General features: G+C 36.1%; 1 protein-coding gene and 1 pseudogene across 4 annotated transcripts in view; one reads left to right on the top strand and one right to left on the bottom strand.

Annotated features, from left to right (window-relative positions):
• Window positions 1-18,840, bottom strand: part of Rb1 (RB transcriptional corepressor 1) — a 138,643-nt gene that overhangs the window by 87,450 nt on the left and 32,353 nt on the right. For all 4 annotated transcript variants that reach the window (XM_090342142.1, XM_090342139.1, XM_090342140.1 and 1 more), the window contains exons 7-11: window positions 13,871-13,981; window positions 10,400-10,542; window positions 6,463-6,540; window positions 4,169-4,278; window positions 2,512-2,589 (exon numbers count right to left, since the gene is read on the bottom strand). In XM_090342142.1, the coding sequence (XP_090198268.1) occupies window positions 2,512-2,589; window positions 4,169-4,278; window positions 6,463-6,540; window positions 10,400-10,542; window positions 13,871-13,981 (520 nt within the window). The remainder of the gene's footprint in view (window positions 1-2,511; window positions 2,590-4,168; window positions 4,279-6,462; window positions 6,541-10,399; window positions 10,543-13,870; window positions 13,982-18,840) is intronic.
• LOC150056974 (large ribosomal subunit protein eL43 pseudogene) lies at window positions 18,112-18,442 on the top strand (annotated as a pseudogene).

The raw sequence follows: 18,840 nt of genomic DNA, 5'->3' as shown, positions 1-18,840 counted from the left end.
GGAATGTGGCCTAGGGGCAGAGTGCTTGCCTAGCATGCACAAAGCCCTGAGTTTGATTCCTTGGGAACACATACACAAAAAAGCTGGAAGTGGAGCTGTGGCTCAAGCGAAAGACTGCTAGCTTTAAAATAACCCAAAGACAGTGCCCAGGCCCTAAGTTTGCCCCAGATTGGCAAAAAAGGGGGGGGGGGTAGGTAAGAGGGGACTATTTCCTTGCCCAGTGCTAGTAGCTCACACCTATCATCCTAGCTGAGACATGGGGATGGATCACAGTTCAAAGCCAGTGCAGGCATGAAACTCCATGACATAAGCTTATCTCCAATTCACCACCAGAAAACCAGTAGTGGGATATGGCTCAAAGTGGCAGAGAACTAATCTTGAGATAAAGAGCTCAGGGACAGCACCTAGGGCCCAGGGTTCAAACCCCATGACCACCAACAACAAAAAAAGAAGCCTCTCAGACTGTCTGCCTGGCTAACTTTGAACCACAATCCTTAAATCTCAGCCTCCTGAATAGTTAGGATTACAGGCATAAGTCAGGCATATCTGACTAAGAAATCTTTCTTTAAAAAAAGAAAAGCAAGGCCGGGAGTTTAGCCTAGTGGTTAAAGTGCTTGCCTAGCATGCATGAAGACCCGGGTTCGATTCCTCGGTACCACATACATAGAAAAAAAGCCAGAAGTGGTGCTGAGGCTCAAGTGGTAGAGCTCTAGCCTTGAGAAAGTCCAAGGATAGTGCTCAGGCCCTAAGCCCAAGCCCAAGACTGGCAAAAAAAAAAAAAAAGAAAAGCAATATTTGTGCTGACCATAAAGGAAGAGTAGCAGCTGGAAATCCATGGAAAGAAAAAAGAACGAATTTCAAAAAGAAAATACTAAATAGGTGCTGGACACGGTGGCTCACACCTGTAATCGTGACTACTCAGGAAGCTGAGATCGGAGGACCATGGGTCAAAACCAGCCCAGGCACTGAAGTCCATGAGACTCTTATCTCCAGTCAGCCACTAGAAAACCAGAAGTGGTGCTGTGGCTCAAGGAGTAGGGTGGTAGCCTTGAGCTGAAGATCTCAGGGACAGCGCCCAAGCCCAGAGGTCAAGTCCCACAAATGACAAAAAAAAGAAAAAAGAAAATACTAAATAGAAAATTTGAAAATACAAGAGAACTTAGAGGATTAAAAAATCGGGGGGGGGGAGAGAAAGGGGGACAAAACCATGAGAAGGGGTAGTAAGGTTTGAGAAGTAATGCACCATTACCTGATGAATATAACTGTAACTCCTCTATATATTATTCTGACAATAAAATTTTAAAAAACAAGGGAAAAAAAGTCGAAGATAATCAATGTGTACCCAAAGCAGAGTAAACAAGAAATCAAAATTGACTTGTATTCCAATTACAACAGAAAGCAATTACAGAATATTAATAGCAAAGTGAGTATATATAAATTGATTTATCCTTGGAATCCTGTTGAGAATAAATTTGTTAGTGGTAGAAAGAAACAGTCTTTGGTAAAAGCTGAAGTGACAAAATTCAGCAGGGTATTGCAAAAATTCCAAGAGAAAATGTCTTAAAATAAGAGTGATAGGAGGGGGGAAAACCAAGACGGGTGGGGGGTGTGGGGGGGGGAGGGAAATGGGTACCAAGACATGTGAAAGGGTATCAATGTATGTGAATTAATGCACCTTCTATCTGGCAAATATCATGTAACCCTTTTACTAATTACAATAAAAAAATGCTTAATAAAAAAAAAAGAGTGGTAGGAGTAGAAATGAAGAAAAGTAAAGGGACTTCATAATTTAGAAGCAGATTCGATAGACTCAAAAAAAAAAAAAGAATGTATACGGCAAGTGAGTAAGAAAAAGAACATTACAAGAAGTTCAGGAACTGGGGGCCAGGAGTTTGGCCTAGTGGTAGAGTGCTTGTCTAGCATGCACAAAGATCTGGGTTTGATTCCTCGGTACCACATACACAGGAGAAAAAAAAAAAAAGCTGGAAGTGGTGCTGAGGCTCAAGTGGTAGCGCTCTAGCCTTGAGAAAGTCTAAGGACAGTGCTCAGGCCCTGAGCTCAAGCCCAGGACTGGCAAAAAAAAAAAAAGTTCAGAGTGCTTGCCTAGTATGCCTGAAGACCTAGGTACGATTCCTTGGTGCCACATACACAGAAAAGGCTGGAAGTGGCACTGTGGCTCCAAATAGTAGAGTGCTAGCCTTGAAAAAGCCCAAGGACGGTGACCAGGCCCTGAGTTCAAGCCCCAGGACTGGGAAAAAATAAAAAGTTCAAATCCTTCAAGGACATGTAGATCTACTAAGATGTATCACACCCACATTTTTATATTATATTCCTCCTGAATAGACATATCTGGATCTAATAACTATAACCTGAGCAACTCATGTAAAGGACAAAAAAAATTCTAGATATATAACATGTATGCACAAATATGAAACAAATGAATAAACTTGAAGCATTGTAAGTCACTGAATAAGGAATTACAATGAAAATTACAAGTAGGAAAATTCATACCTAACTGGAGTATGTGGAGGAATCACATTCACTTCTTCATCAGGGTTACATTTGCGTGGTGTTCTCTGCATCTCAAAACTAAATGATAAACAAAGTCATTCATACAACAACAAAAAAACAATTATAATATCTCCTGTTGTTTCATGTATCAATGAGAACGGACAGGAAACAACTGCTGCTTAAACTTTTCTTGTTTTACTATCATTCTTAAAATTATATGTTTCTTTCCAATATGTTTTTTGGCAAAGGCGCAGAAAACATTCAGTATTTTTCTCAAATATTAGAGTCAAATGTTTTATTGCTTGTGGTATTAATCAAATTTTAAGAATTTTAAACATTGATACCCAAGTTATACTTTCTAGAAATTTTATTTCTACTTAAATAAAATTAGAAATATTTTACTGTATTTCATTGACAATGTATTTTCAATTTCACATTAAAAGATTTCTTCCTACAAACAAAATTAACCTTACTTATGATCAGTCAAAAAAATTTTAAGCCAGGTATGGTGGCTCATGCCTGTAATCCTAGCTACTCAGGAGGCTGAGATCTGAGGATCAAGGTTCAAAGCCAGCCCAGGCACAAAAGGGCCTGAGACTCTGACCTCCAATTAACCTCTAGAAAATGGGAAGTGGGGCTTGGCTCAAGGGTAGCATGGTAGCCTAAAGCTGAAGGAAGAGCTCAGAGACAACACCCAGGCCCAGGGGTAGAGTGGTAGCCTTGAGCTGAAGACTTCAGGAACAATACCTAGGCAGGTTCAAGCTCCATGACCCACAAAAAAAAAAAAATTAATAATTACTGTCAACAGTTCCAATTTTAGGATTCTCTCTGATAATCCCAGTTTTCTTAATTTTTTTATATATTTTTTATTGTAATTAATAGAAGGGTAAAATGATATTTGCCAGATAAATGATGCATTAATTCCCATACATTGATACCCTTTCACATGTCTTGGTCCCCATTTCCCTTCCCCTCTCCCCCACCCCTCATCTTGTAGTTTTCTTAATTTTTTTAATGAGTTAGGCAGGCAATATAATAAAATGATAGAGTAAAACAGACTGCCATTTGAATCAACCAATTGATTTAACCATTTCCACTTTCATTTTGCAAATGAAAGGTCTTTTGCCCCCTGCTGGTGCCCTACCACTAGAGCCACATCCCCAGCCTAGGTTTTGGCTGGTTAGCTGAAGATGGAGTCTCATGAATTTTTCTATCCAAGCTGCTTTAGACTACCATACTCCAGGTCTCAGTCTCTTAAGTAATTAAGATTACAGGAGTGAGCCACCAAGTTCCCAACTAATTTTACTATTGCCTTTTTTTTTTTTGAAGAAAAAAAAAAAGAGAGAGAAATGTTTGTTAAAAAGAAATATTTAGGGCCAGAAATTTGGCCTAGTGATAGAGTGCTTGCCTAGCATGCACAAAGACCTGGGATCAATTCCATTGTACCACATACACAGAAAAAAGCTGGAAGTGGTGCTGTGGCTCAAACAGTAAAGCATTGGCCTTGAGGAAAGCCCAGGGACAGTGCTTAGGCCCTGAGTTCAAACCTCAGGACTGGAAAAAAAAAATAATGGCTGTAGAACATAAAGTCTGTATTAATACATTTTACCTTCTGAAAACACATCAACAAATAAAAAATATATTAATAATACAATACCTGTCTATAGGATCAGGCTGAAGAGTTTGATCATGATCCAAAAATAATCGTGCATCAAGATCTTTATTTTTAAGATAAATTTCTTCATATCGTTTAGAGAGACTTTCAACCTTAAAAAAAAATCATAACTTATCTTTTTGTGTAATTACATCTCAGCATACAGAATTTTTGCACATTTCACATGCAATGTAATTATGGTCTAAAAGGAGAGGTAGAAATTCATTGAAATGTATGCTTGCCTTCATAATACACAAGGACAGTTTTTCATATTTAGATTGAATCATTGTTGGCACTAAATTATCTATATATTGGCAGTTATATATGACATAATAAGGTAAATCAAAAATTCTCAAGTTTTTTTGATATTATAATACTTTAAAAGGGAAAAAATGATCACTGCAAGCATTTAAGCTTCTTCTGAGTTGAAAACAGGTTTGGTACCAAAGGTAGTAAGAAGACTCATTAATATAATATCAGTTTCCTACATAATGCTCTAGTATCATACCTTGCCATTCTGTCCTGTATCCCAACTTTAAAGAATTTCTTAGAGTTCACTGGACAGGTTACACATTATCAACTATTACTCTACCTTAGAATTTATAGTGCTGGGAGTTCGGCCTAGTGGTAGAGTGCTTGCCTAGCATGCACAAAGACACAGGTTTGATTTCTTGGTCCCACATACACAGAAAAACCAGAAGTGGTGTTACGGCTCCAGCCCTGAGAAAGCCCAAGGTCCCTGAGTTCAAGCCCCAGAACTGGCCAAAAAAAAAAAAAACATAGAATTTACAAAGTCCAACCCACAGCAACACCATCTGTTATAAGGCTTACTCAGCTCAATAATCATATCACCTCCAAACACTTGTATCTAGCACAAATGCATGACAAATACCAAATATTTATAAACTATATTAATGAATTCAAGAACTGGTTACTAAGCCAGATCACGGAAACATCAATCTGGTTGACTAATTCCATGCTTCTGGTTTTGGTGACTGGTAGTAAGGATTTATAAAACATGTTTCCTCACTGAGAACTTGTTTATCATGTAGTAAAGCAACCACTTCATTGCACAGTTCACCACATCACCTAAAATTCTTAGTCGTCTGCTCTCACTGGATAGACATTTGTGGCAAAATATAAAAAGAAATCGACAGAAGGATGACATTCCACTAACACAAAACAGTCTTGCTTTACAATCACCATTCATTCCAACCAAAATTATTTTTTATTAAGCTGAGGTTTTGGGGGGGATTCGTAATTGTTTTCTGTTTTTGTTTATCTTGGGGCTTGAACATAGGGCTTGGGTGCTGTCCCTGAGCTTTTATGCACCTGAGCCACAGCTCTACCTCTAGATGTTTTTGTTATTGTTGTTTTATTGTTGTTGTTTTGTTATTGTTGATTAACTGGAGATAAGTTTCATGGACTTCCTTGCCAGGGCTGGCTTTGAATCATGATCCTCAGCTCTCAGTTTCCTGAGTAGCTATTACAAGTGTCAGCCATCTGGTTGATTAAAACACTCAAAAAAAAAAATGTCCCATATTATATAACACAACAATGCAAGTGATGTTAACTGCACTAATTGTAGAACCTATACTTGAGAAAGCTTAGTAAATTAGAATTTTTTAAAAAATTAGTGATACTTAGATTTTGAAAGAAAAAAATTTTAAATCCTACACTTTAATTTTAGAAACTCAGCAGAGATCAATTTGTAGTATAAAACGTAAAATGATGCTTACATATTTGAACATATCTTCAAAGAAAATTTTGTTATCATACAAAAACTTATTTAATAATTCTATCTAGGTAGGTTCCTTTCTTCGGTCAAAAAAAATTACATATATATATATATCTATACACACACACACACACACACATATATATATGTGTTTGATACACAGTAAATTGATCTTAAGTAATGTTAATACAGCAAGTTGCTACATACTATAATCTTACATACTCAGGAGTCTGAGATCTAAAGATTAGGGTTCAAAGCCAATCCAGAACAGACAAATATGAGAGATTCTTATCTCCATTAAACCAACAAAAAGACAAAATCAGAAGCATGGCTCAAATGTCGGTATTAGCCATGAGTGAAAAAGACAAGAGAATGAAACGGTGAGCTCAAGTCCCAGTACTAGAAAAAAAATACATAAACTATCCTATCTCCCCAAAGTCTTAGAACAGATTACTTTTTAAATTAAGTTTTCTTACCCTTTTACTAATTACAATAAAAAAAATAAATAATAAAAATAAATAAATAAATAAAAAATAAATTAAGTTTTCTTTCAGATTACCTCTGGAAGTCCATTAGAAGTTACAATTCCAAGGGAGTTCATAAATGGTATAAAATTTTTGAAATAAACATTTTTAACCTGAAAAAGAAGATGTACAACATAATTATTAAAATTTAAAACAAAACAAAATCTAATCTTAGTAATTAACACACGAATAAAAGTAATAATTCACATTTGATTAGTGGCATATATGTGTTAGCATTTATAATTACCTGTTATTTACTTTTTAATGTTTGTGCACCAAATTCCAAGTCATAAGTGGGAATTAAGTGGAGAAATTAAGTATTCATGCAATCTAATTTATGAGAAGTCTCTGAAACCAATTCAATATTCCATATTCAACAAATGATTAAATGAGCACTCAAAACTGGTCACAGGTGCCTCATACCTGTCATCCTAGCTACTCAGGAGGTGAGATCTGAGGATTGCAAAGCTAGCCAAGGTCAGGAAAGTTAATGAGACTCTTATCTCCAATAAACTACTCAGAAAAAATTGGAAGTGGCCCTGTTGCTCAAATGGTAGTGTGCTACCCTTGAGCAAAGAGAGGCTCAGGGACGAAGCCCAGGCCTCAAGTCCCAAAACTGCCAAAAAAAAAAAAAAAAAAAAAAAAAAGGCACTTAAACAAATTAAGCAAGTTGACCAGAGTTACATAGGTATGCAGTAACAGAGGTGGAATTGAAATCTACTTGTCCACAATCAAAAGTCACAACTCCTACGACATTGCCTCTGATTTCTCCCCAAAGTGTATTTTGAGCCACTTTGTACACAAATCTTCTAATATCTTCTTAGGAAATAGGAAGTCTTTTTTTTTTTTTTGGTTGGTTTGTGGGACTTGAACTCTGGGCCTGGGCATTGTCCCTGAGCTCTTCAATTCAAGGCTACGACCCTACCCCGTGAGCCACAGTGCCACTTCTGGTTTTCTAGTGGTTAATTGGAGATAAGAATCTCATGGACTTTTAGTACCTGGGCTGAGTACTACACAATCCTCAGATCTCAGCCTCGTGAGTAGCTAGGATTACAGATGTGAGCCATGGCTCCTGGCTTAGGCAGTCAAATTTTTTTTTATTAAAGAATTTATTAACGTTGATTTTTACATCATTTTTCAAATGACATGTTTAACAAACGAGTATTCAAGAAGGGAATCTCTATATACAATCACTGGCAATTAATTATTAATTTATGAAATAAAACATTATGTCTATAGTGTCATAGGTTTTTATGTCTATATAGTTATGTTTATATTTCCAATACCATATCCATAGCATTGGGTATGCAAATATTGAGTCCTCTCTCTTGTACTGTTTGGATCTAATAGCCAAGGATACCATGAGCCTTTTGTTCTTTTGGTCTTGACTTGATTCGCTCTAGATTCATTTTAAGCAAGAAAATAATTTACACACAAAATACCCAATGGTTTATTTCAAGCCAAATAAGTGTTTTATGGGATATGCCCTGTTTCATGTAAATGTGCCCTGTGAATTTTTTTTTCAAAATTACAGTCAGTGGGGTAAATCTGATCAAGGTATGGACATGTCAAAATAAAATCCCTAGCCAGGTACTAGTGGCTCATACCTGTAATCCTAGATATTCAACCTCTTGCTGAGATCTGAGGATTGCAGTTCAAAACCAGCCAGGGCAAGAAACTCTGAGACTCTAATCTCCAATAAACTACTCAGAAAAGGCCAGAGGTAGCACTGCGGTTCAAGTGTTAGAACATTATTCTGGAGCCAAAGAAGCTCGGGAACAATGCCCAAACCCAGAATTCAAACCCCAGGACTGAATGGCACAAAACTAAAAATAAAAAAATAAAACTTTCAGGTAGCCAGGTAGTTCATGCCTGTAATTCTAGCTACTCAGGAGGCTGAGATGTGAGGATTGCAGTTCAAAGCCAGTCCAGGCGGGAAAGTCTGTGACCTGCAATTAATCATCTTAAAAAAAATTAAAAGTTGTTCTGTGGCTCAAAGTAGTAAATCACTAGCCATGAACCCAAAAGCTCAAGGACAGCCTGGTGGGAGGAGGGAGACAAAGGGGAGAAAGAGAGGAATAACACCCAAGTACACCTAATTGATAGGAATAAAAAATCAAAATCAAAGTTCAGTCAGGTGTCAGTGGCTCATGCTGTAATCCTTGTTTAGGAGGCTGAGATCTGAGGATCCATGCCAGCCTAGGTAGGAAAGTCCATGAAAATCTTATTTCTAATTAACCACCACCAAAGGACCCCAGAAGTAGAGTTTTCTAGCTCAGGCAATAGAGTATTATATTAGTCTTGAGCAGAAAAAATCAGGGACAACACCAGACCTGAATTCAACCCCCGGACCGCCTCAAATAAGGAAAAAGAAATCATACTCAGAAAACCTGTTGTTATACTAGCCTGGAGTGGTGGCTCACGTCTGTAATCCTAGCTACTAAGGAGGCTGAGATATGAGGATCAAGGTTCAAAGCCAGCCAGGGCACTAAAGACTATGAGGCTCTGACCTCAAATTAACCACTAGAAAATCAGAAGTGGCACTGTGGCTCAAGGGGTAGGGTGGTAGCCTGGAGCTGAAGAGCTCAGAGACAGCACCCAGACCCAGAGTTCAAGCCCCACGATGGACCCCCCCCAAAAAAAAAAGAAATTGTAGAGTTATTGCTATACTATTGGCTATATTATTGTTTTACTATTGGCTTCTTTATATTTGTAATACATTACAAAATTTTAAACAACTTTCATTTATTTAACTTTCTTTGCCAAACTTGGAGATAATTTAATGTTATTTTTTTCATTTTTATTTTATTTTCAGGATAATGTATAGAGGGGTTATAGTTACATTTGTTAGGTAATAGGTGCATTACTTCTCATATATTGATACCCCTTCTCATGGTTTTGTCACTGTTTTCCTCCCTCTGTCCCCTCCCAATCATCTTGTTTTCCCCCTTCCCTTCCCTATTTCAAATAAACAAATAAAAGTATATATAATATACCAGGTTTAATATTACTTTCTACATTCTACATTCTTTGTCTAGCTTACAAACTTGTTAAACATGTTAGGTGGTATGTAAGTGTATATACATACATTAACTGAAATATGAGAGACTCAAAGGAGGTTTGACAGTGTAATTCCTTAGAAAGATAAAAATCAAAGTTCAGCAAAATAAAATGCTAGATAATAGGTACTCAAAAAGGGGTGGAATAGGGCCAAAGAGAGTGGGGACAAGTGAAAAGAAGAGGAGAATGCAGTCAAGAATCCAATGTATATCCCGCAAAATTAAGAAGAGTAAAAAGAAGGTTGACAGGGAAGGATGGGTGAGAATGTTGAAAGGGGTGACACTGATCAAAATGCACTGTATTCATAAACTTCCTTATTAACTGGCAACTCTTTTGTACAACTACTTACTTAAAGATAAAAAAAATTTTCAAAGCAATTAAGAGCTGGGAATGTGGCTCACTGGTAGAGTACTTGCCTAACATGCATGAAACTCTGGGTTCAATTCCTCAATACCATATAAACAGAAGAAGCCAGATGTGGCATTGTGGCTTAAGTGGTAGAATGCTAGCCTTAAGCAAAAGAAGTTCAGGGACAGTGCTCAGGGTCTGCGTTCAGACCCCAGAACTGGCAAAAAAAAAAAAAAGAAAAAAAGAAAAGAAAAGAAAAGCATTTCTCCAGGAACCAGTGTTTTATGTCTATAATCCTAACTACTCAGGAGTCTGAGATCGAAGAAATGAGATTCAAAGCCAATTTAGGCAGACAAATCTGACTCTTACAAATAACCAGGAAAAAGCCAGAAGTGGAGGTGTGGCTCAAGTGATAGAGTAAAACAGCTGAGTAAATGTATGTTTAAGCCCCTGTCAAGGGGGGCGGGGGGAAGGCAAAACAAAAAAAGTTCACTGTTAAATATATTGTTAGAAGAACTTATATGTAAATCTATTTTAACTGTTCTAAAAATATCATAAATTTACCTCATCTATATTACATTCATGTTCTTTACAGAGAACTTCAATAATTCTTGTATCATTTTCTAGTTGTTTTGCTACCCGCGCACTTCTGTTCTGACCTCGCCTGGGTGTTCGAGGAGAACCATTAGTAGGTATTACCGCTGTTTCTGTAAAAATAGTAAATTAGGTAAGAACAACTGCATATTTTACAGTACTAAATAATGAAATGTTCTCATTTTAACCAGAAAAGTCAGAAAAAATACTGGTATTATTTTACTTTTACTTATCATTAGACAATTTCATCCTAATTATTTAATAGCTACTAGACTCATATTTACTTACTTACTTTTTGGGGGGTGGAGGTACTAGTGATCGAACCCAGACCCTTGCACATTCTAAGCAATGAATCCTTCCCAAACCCTGAATATATACTGTAAGTTATATACTGATATTAGCTTTTTTTTTTAAATTTTTTGTCAGTCCTGGGCCTTGAACTCATGGCCTGGGCACTGTCCTTGGGCTTTCTCAAGGCTAGAGCTCTACCATTTGAGCTATAGCACCATTTTTGGCTTTTTTCTATGTATGTGGCACTGAGGAATCGAACCCGGGTCCTCGTGCGTTCTAGGCAAGCACTCTACCACTAGGCTAAATACTAGCTTTTGCCATTCCTATGCTTTCCTGCCCAAATAGTCCAAAAGGAAATATAACACTTGCAAATCCATATGTATGTATACAGAAGACAGAGAAATAGTCATGTTAGAAACTAACTTGAAGTTTGCTAGAGTAAAACATGCTTTCATCTTATAAACTTAAATAAATGAGCAAATATTTATAGATTCAATTACTAAATATAGTATAAAATAAATTTTAGTTTTTAGATGTGAGATGACACTGTCATTTTGCATTAAAAAATTCTTAACAGACATTCTATGAAAGAGACAGGATGAAAACATATGTAAGGATATGCTTCAAGAAAATACTGCTGGGAGTCCTGGGTAGGAGATGGGGCTACAAACTGACAACTAATTATATGTTGAAGCTAGGTGTTAAGAGTATGGAGACATAGACTACTGTCCACTGTCCTCTTTTGTATTCATTTAAAATTATCCACATGAGGGGCTGGGAGTTTGGCCTAGTGGTAGAGTGCTTGCCTAGCATGCACGAAGACCCGGGTTCAATTCCTTGGTACCACATACATAGAAAAAAAAAAAAAAGCCAGAAGTGGTGCTAAGGCTCAAGTGGTAGAGCTCCAGCCTTGAGAAAGTCCAAGGACTGTGCTCAGGCCCTGAGCTCAAGCCCAGGACTGGCAAAAAAAAAAAAAAAATTATCCACATGAAAGTAAATTCAAAATTTACCATACTCAATTTAATATCTCATTTTGGTTTCTATTCAAAACAGTACTTAAAATAATTAATTATTGCCACGCGCAGTGGCTCACGCCTGTAATCTAGCTACTCTGGAGACTGAGATCTAAGGATTAAGGTTCAAAGCCAGCCTTGGCACTAAAGAGCACTGAAGAACACAAACTTTTACCTCCAATTAATCACTAGAAAATGGAAAGTGGGGCTGTGGCTCCAGAGGTAGGGTGGTAGCCTTGAGCTAAAGAGCTCAGGAACAGGGCCCAGGCCCAGAGTTCAAGACCCAGACCCACAGAAAAAAAAAATTTAATTATCCATTAGAAAAAAAAGGTATTATCTGAAAGAACAACATGACATCAACTTACTGAAGTTAGAACACTGAAAAGGTGGAAGTAAAGAAAAGGCAGTTAAAGGAAAACTTTTAAAGTTGGAAAAAATATGAAGCAAGTTCATTTCTTCTATAATTTAAAGTTCATTTCTTTTGCTTTGCATGCGGTTTCCTAAATGAAAGTTTCAGACTTTTGTAATGCATTTGCAAAATTGTATTCAAGACTACATTTTTCTATTAACTTAAGGGTAACAAAGATTAATTACATTTCAATCTCTTCAACCAATTTGAAACTTCTGTTTGATTTGCCATCTACATGTATTAATAACATTTCTAGCCGGAAGTTTGGCCTAGTGGTAGAGTGCTTGCCTAGCATACACAAAGACCCAGGTTCAATTCCTTGGTACCACAAACATAGAAAAAAGCCAGAAGTGGTGCTGTGGCTCAAGTGGCAAAGTGCTAGCCTTGAGAAAGCCTAAGGACAGTGCTCAGGCCCTGACTTCAAACCTCAGGACTGGCAAAATAATAATAATAATAACAATAATAATAATAATAGTAATAATAACATTTCCATCATTATAGAAGAAAGGAATCCGTCTAGCTCCAGAAAATTTATATTTTTCTGTAGTATAATAAGAGACTTCGAAAACCTACTGCCAAATCTACCAAAGGAAGAAATTCTAGTTTAAGAAAAATATACTCTGGGGCCGGAGTTTGACCTAGTGGTAACGTGCTTGCCTAGAATGCACAAAGACCCGGGTTCGATTCCTCAGTACCACCTACATAGAAAAAAAAGCTGAAAATGGTACGGAGGCTCAAGGGTAGAGCTCTAGCCTTGAGAAAGTCCAAGGACAGTGCTCAGGCCCTGAGCTCACGCAAACAAAAAAAAAAAAAGAAAAATATACTCATCATTGTAAAATGCTAGTTCATCATATTAGAAATAGTTCAATTAAATACCTTCCCATCTCATCATTCACTAACATAATATCACTTATAGTTTATCTATTTTTAAAAAGAGTCAGTTATGGCCAGGAGTTTGGCCTAGTGGTAGAGTGCTTGCCTAGTATGAACAAAGACCGGGTTTGATTCCTCAGTACCAAAGACATAGAAAAAAAGCCTGGTTCAAGTGGTAATGTACTAGTCTTGAGAAAGCTCAAGGACAGTGCTCAGGCCCTGAGCTCACATCCAAGACTGGCAAAAATAAATAAATAAATAAAATTTAAAAATCAGTCAAATTTATTATGAATATATTAACAATAATTTAAGTTGTCCCTGTAGAATGGGCTGCTTTTCTCTGACAGTTTCATGGATATTTTTGTCTTACCTTTTACCCTTCTTTAAGAGAAATACTTTCATCCATTTTTTTTTCAATACAATGCCTTACCCCAATCTTAACTACTGGTCAATACATATTTTCAAATACTATCTCTTTTGTTGGTATTCTTTATCTCCCAAAGGACAGGAGGACTTTAATTCCTTCCTTATTTGCCTTTCATTCCCTCACCCTATGGCAAATAATTTTATTCTACCAGGCATTTCCACCACAAGGTACTATCATGCCACAAGCTTAAACAAACAAGCCAAATTGATCATGGACTGGAACCTTCAAATCTATGAACTAAATTTTTAAATGTTTCTTCTATATAAGATGATTATCACATGTATTTGTTACAGTAATGGAAGGCTGATAAACACAAGTGCACAGTCCATATCTAATATTATCAATTTGAGAATAAAACTGGAAATACTAGATATTCAATAAATGTTGAAGACTAAGTACAGGGGGCAAACATTATTTAAAGTACTTACTATATGGTTCTTTGAGTAATGCAGGAGGTGAGAGCTTGATAAAATAGTCCAGCACACACAGCATTAACTGAAATGAGATTACTAGATCATCTTCCATTTGCAATACTTCCCCTAAAAATAAAAAGATTCACATTTTTAAGGAAAGTTAGAGATGAGATTTTTAATTCAAGAGAAAATTGTGGGTTTCAAAATCTTCCTATATGTAGTCACTAGATAATCCTTAGAGGCATGATATTTTTTCCTTACCAAAAAAAAAAATCAAGACCAGGTTTAAAATATCTAAATACAAATAAAAATATTATGCTATAAGATTATAAATGAAGTATACTCTGAGAATTTTACACTCTATATTGTAATTAATTCTGTATGCATAGTTAATTCTGAATGTAAGTTTTTCTCCTATAAAACTTTTTTCCAAAACTAGGGGTATGGCTCATAGCAGCCTAATAACTATGAATCTCTGACTTCAAACACCAGTAGTGCCAAAGAGTAAAAGGAAAAAAATCTTTTCCCAGTTTTGGTGTGCTACATAATGTATTACTCCTGAAAATAATTTTGAAAACATAATATATACAACTTTTTAGTTATGTTTATAAAAAGCTCCCATCTTCAATTGTCAAAACATATAAAATATATAAGTGCATATTTTAAATATATAAATGTATTTTGATATCTCAAATATTATAATAACCAAAACTATTAAGAAATAACAAATTAGGGTAATAGCTATAGGGGATGCAGAGGCCTTGCCCAAAATGTATAAGGTCTGGAGTTCAATTCCCCAGGACCACAAAGGAAAAAGAAAAATGAAAGAAAACACAAAATTAATGTATAATTTGAAATCACTATACTGTAAATAGTAACTTGACATAAAATTCTACAGGTTAATACTATATATGTGTGTGTGTGTGTGTGTGTGTGTGTGTGTGTGTATGCATGCAACTAGAGGGCTATAAGAAAATAAATGCATATAAGATACATGAGATAAAAGATACATTCAACACATAAACTATGGTCTAATATAGCTTTTTCTTTTGGTCCTAATAATTTTATTTTTTTAGGGAGGACTTGAACTTGGCCAGGGCCTTGTCCCTGAGCTCTTCAGCTGAAGGCTACCCCCCTACCCCTGGAGCCACAGCCCCACTTCCCATTTTCTAGTGATTAACTGGAGATAAGAGTCTCACATTCTTTAGTGCAGGGGCTAGCTTTGAACTGTGATCCTCAGATCTCAGCCTCCTGAGTAGCTAGGATTAGAGGCATGAGCCACCATGTGCCTGACTTGGTCCTAATATTTTTTAGGATTCACATTCATGAGTGACTGAATGACTAGTAACTACCTTAACAAATAATGAAGATGCAGAAACTATATGAGAAAACTGGTAAGTTTTTAGACCCTTATATATGGTGCTAAGGATGTATTTTCAATGTATACAGAAGTTATTAAGAAATACTACAGATGTAAAAAATGACAGCAGTTCTAAGTGAAAATACCGTTACATCACATGAAAGACTCTCTCTCCTCCAATATCTAAGGAATCCAAGGAAAAAAAAATTACTACCTAAGTGCTAATTGCACTATCAAATTTGAGAACTCAAAGGGAATCCTCACTTTTTTTTCTTGTGAATTGGAGTATGAACTACTGAGAAAGGAGTAAAATGAAAAAAACAAAACAATACAACTACCTGACAAATACAGATTCCCATCTACTGTGCTGAATTAGAACAATCTTAATCCTGACACAAGTCTACTACGGCAAGAAGAATTATAAAGGTTATTCTAACAGAAATACAAAGCCTTACATCACTTCGGATGAATTCTATAGTCTCCCTTACCTTCTGACTAAAAAAAACATAATGCCTATTTATACACTGATATTCGTTGGGAAACACAAACAAGTCATGGATTAAGTGGAAAATATATGAAGAAAGATTCTCTTCAAACCATATCAGAGAAAAATATCAAATTAGGATCGGCTGCATAAAGTCTCAGCAAAAATTTTTTTAGAAAGCAGTTAAGAATAGCAATTATACAAATACGCCACAGAAAAGAAAACCATAGAATCATAATATAGGAAGGCAAATAACAAAATGGTGAGACAAAGGACAAAGGGTGAACCAATGCAACAGCAATACTCACAAGACACTGATGGAAATGAACTTTACAGTTTGTGGGAAGGGGAAGGTAAATGGGAGACATTGATGGGGGGGGGATAACACTGGTTCAACAAGAAATTTACTCATTACCTTATTTAAGTAAACTGTAATCCCTCTTAACATCACATTTACAATAAGAAAATACATTTGTGGAAAAAAATTCAAATGAAAAATCTAACACAGAAAAGAGTCTTTAAAAAAAGAATTTAATGAATTCACCTGGCATTATTAAATCCGCTTATAATCTGGCATTCCAGAGGCAGAGACTAGAACTGAAAATGCGAAGCCTGCCTGAGCTACTTACTGATATGAAGTCTCAAATTATACCAAAAACCAGAGCTATATAAGCTAAACAAATATATAAACAAATGAAATAAACGAGCTCAAAACCAAATGATACCATTACAAAAAATAGATCAAAACAGAAAGACTAAGAAAGAAAGAAAGAAAGAAAGAAAGAAAGAAAGAAAGAAAGAAAGAAAGAAAGAAAGAAAGAAGGAAGGAGGGAAGGAAGGAAAGAATCCCAGGATTTAAAAAAAAGTCAACACAGGGCAAGGGGCCAGGAGACAGGACAAGGTCAAATATTAGATACTTGCATAGGAAGAACAAATCCCTGAAAGCAACAACATCAGTACTAACAACAATACCAAGAAAAAAAAGATAAAAAGTGAGTCAAAATAAAGGACTCAAAAATAGAGACATTAAAATAAAGGAGCCCTAGTAATCTTAGAAACTATTTACATACAGACTGAAGACTAAACAAGTATAATTATAACTTTAGACAATGTAATGTTACAATTCTTGATAACTAAACAATAATAAAATGACTAACTGGAAAAAGGAGGAAAGGTTACAAGATAAGAAAATACTATCATTCTGTCTCAAAGCAGATTAATATAAATTGGTTAAACTCAAAATAGAAATTTTAAACGAAAAGATGTTAGACTCAGCTTTTTCATAGTGCTTTTTCACCTAAAAACATTGTGAGAAAGAATATTTCTTATGCAAATCAAAACAACTCTAAGATTCCACCTCACTCCAGTTAGAATGGCCAGGATCAAGAAATCTAATAACAACACATGCTGGAGGGGATGTGGCCAGGAGGGATCACTACTACACTGTTGGTGGGAATGCAAACTCCTTCAACCATTATGGAAAGCAGTATGGCAGTTCCTCAAAAGACTAAACATAGAACTCCCCTATGACCCAGCAATTCCACTATTTGGCATGTACCCAATCGTCCAGAAACAAGGACATACTAAATCCACTAGCATAACAATGTTCATTGCAACACTATTTACCATAGCAAAGATATGGAACCAACCCAGATGTCCCTCAGTTGATGAATGGATCAACAAGATGTGGTATTTATACACAATGGAATTCTATGCTGCTGTCAGAAAGAACGACATTGCCACATTTGTAAGGAAATGGAAAGACTTAGAAAAAAATCATATTAAGTGAAGTAAGCCAGACTCAAAGGAACATAGGCTCAATGGTTTCCCTCATTTGTCATAATCAGTAGAAAACTTGGGCTCTCCTAGCAGAGATTTACAATAGAACAAAACCTAGATACATAAGGCCATACAGAATGACGCTAAATGGGGGGACCTCCAGGACACAGAAACAAAAGCCATATAATGAGTGATTGTTGTCCTTGGTGTACTATGTTATCTTTCATCTCTTTTGCTGTCCCTTGGTTATCTCATATTGTTATAGTATTTCACCTGGTTATCTGATATATTGTATATATGCATATTTGGTTATTTGACATCAGATAGGTAAGGGAGGAAAATAAGATGAGGGGCGGGTGTTGTGGGAAAGAAAGACATAAAGGGTATCGGGTGTATGTGAAGTGATGCACCTTCTAGCTGGTGAATATAATGTAACTCTTTTATTAATTACAATAAAAAATATATGAAAAAAGGAAAGACTATTTCTTAGAGTGACAAGATACTTGATCTAAATTTAAGCAATTATTGTTACTTTTCTTTAGTAAAATTAATATTTACATACTAAAGACAGTACTACGGGATAATGCTGTTTTAGAAAATTACATGTTTGCTTCTTGTCTGAGTCATGGCAATATGGCCAAATGCACCAAGAAGTTTGGCATCATTGGTAAATATGGCACCTGCTATGTTTCCTCATTTTGGAATATGGTGAAAAAAACTGAAATCAGCCAGCATGCCAACCAAGTACACCTGCTCCTTCTGTGGCAAGACCAAGATGAAGAAGCAAGCTGTGGGCATCTGGCACTGTGGTTCCTGCAAGAAAACAGTGAATGGTGAAGCCTGAACCTACAACACCACTTCTGCCATCACAATCAAGTCTGCTATGAGAAGACTGAAGGAATTAAAAGACCAGTAGAAGCTCTACCATCTGAGATATCCCTAGCCTACAATAAATGGGTTAATTTATATAACACAAAAGAAAAGAAGGAGTTTGGCCTAGTGGTAGAGTGCTTGCCTAGAATGCATGAGGACCCAGATTCAATTCCTCGGTACCATATACATAGAAAAAAGCCAGAAAGAAGTGGTGCTGAGGCTCAAGTGATAGAGCTCTAGCCTTGAGAAAGTCCAAGGACAGTGCTCAAGCCCATGACTGGCAAAAAAAAAAAAAGGGGGGGGTAGGAAAATGGGACAAAAACATGGGAAGAGATATCAATGTGTGTAAAGTAATGCTCCTTCTATCTGGCAATTACAATAAAAAAATTAAAAATTTTTAAAAAAAGAAAACTACATGTTTGTGAATGTACTGTTCTAACCATCTTTTGTCAGATATATATATATATATATATATATATATCATAATTT

This window comes from Megascapheus bottae, chromosome 11 (assembly GCF_031878675.1).
Source record: "Megascapheus bottae isolate mThoBot1 chromosome 11, mThoBot2.hap1, whole genome shotgun sequence".
Lineage (NCBI taxonomy): Eukaryota > Metazoa > Chordata > Mammalia > Rodentia > Geomyidae > Megascapheus > Megascapheus bottae.
This window is presented reverse-complemented; position numbering and strand designations above follow the sequence as displayed.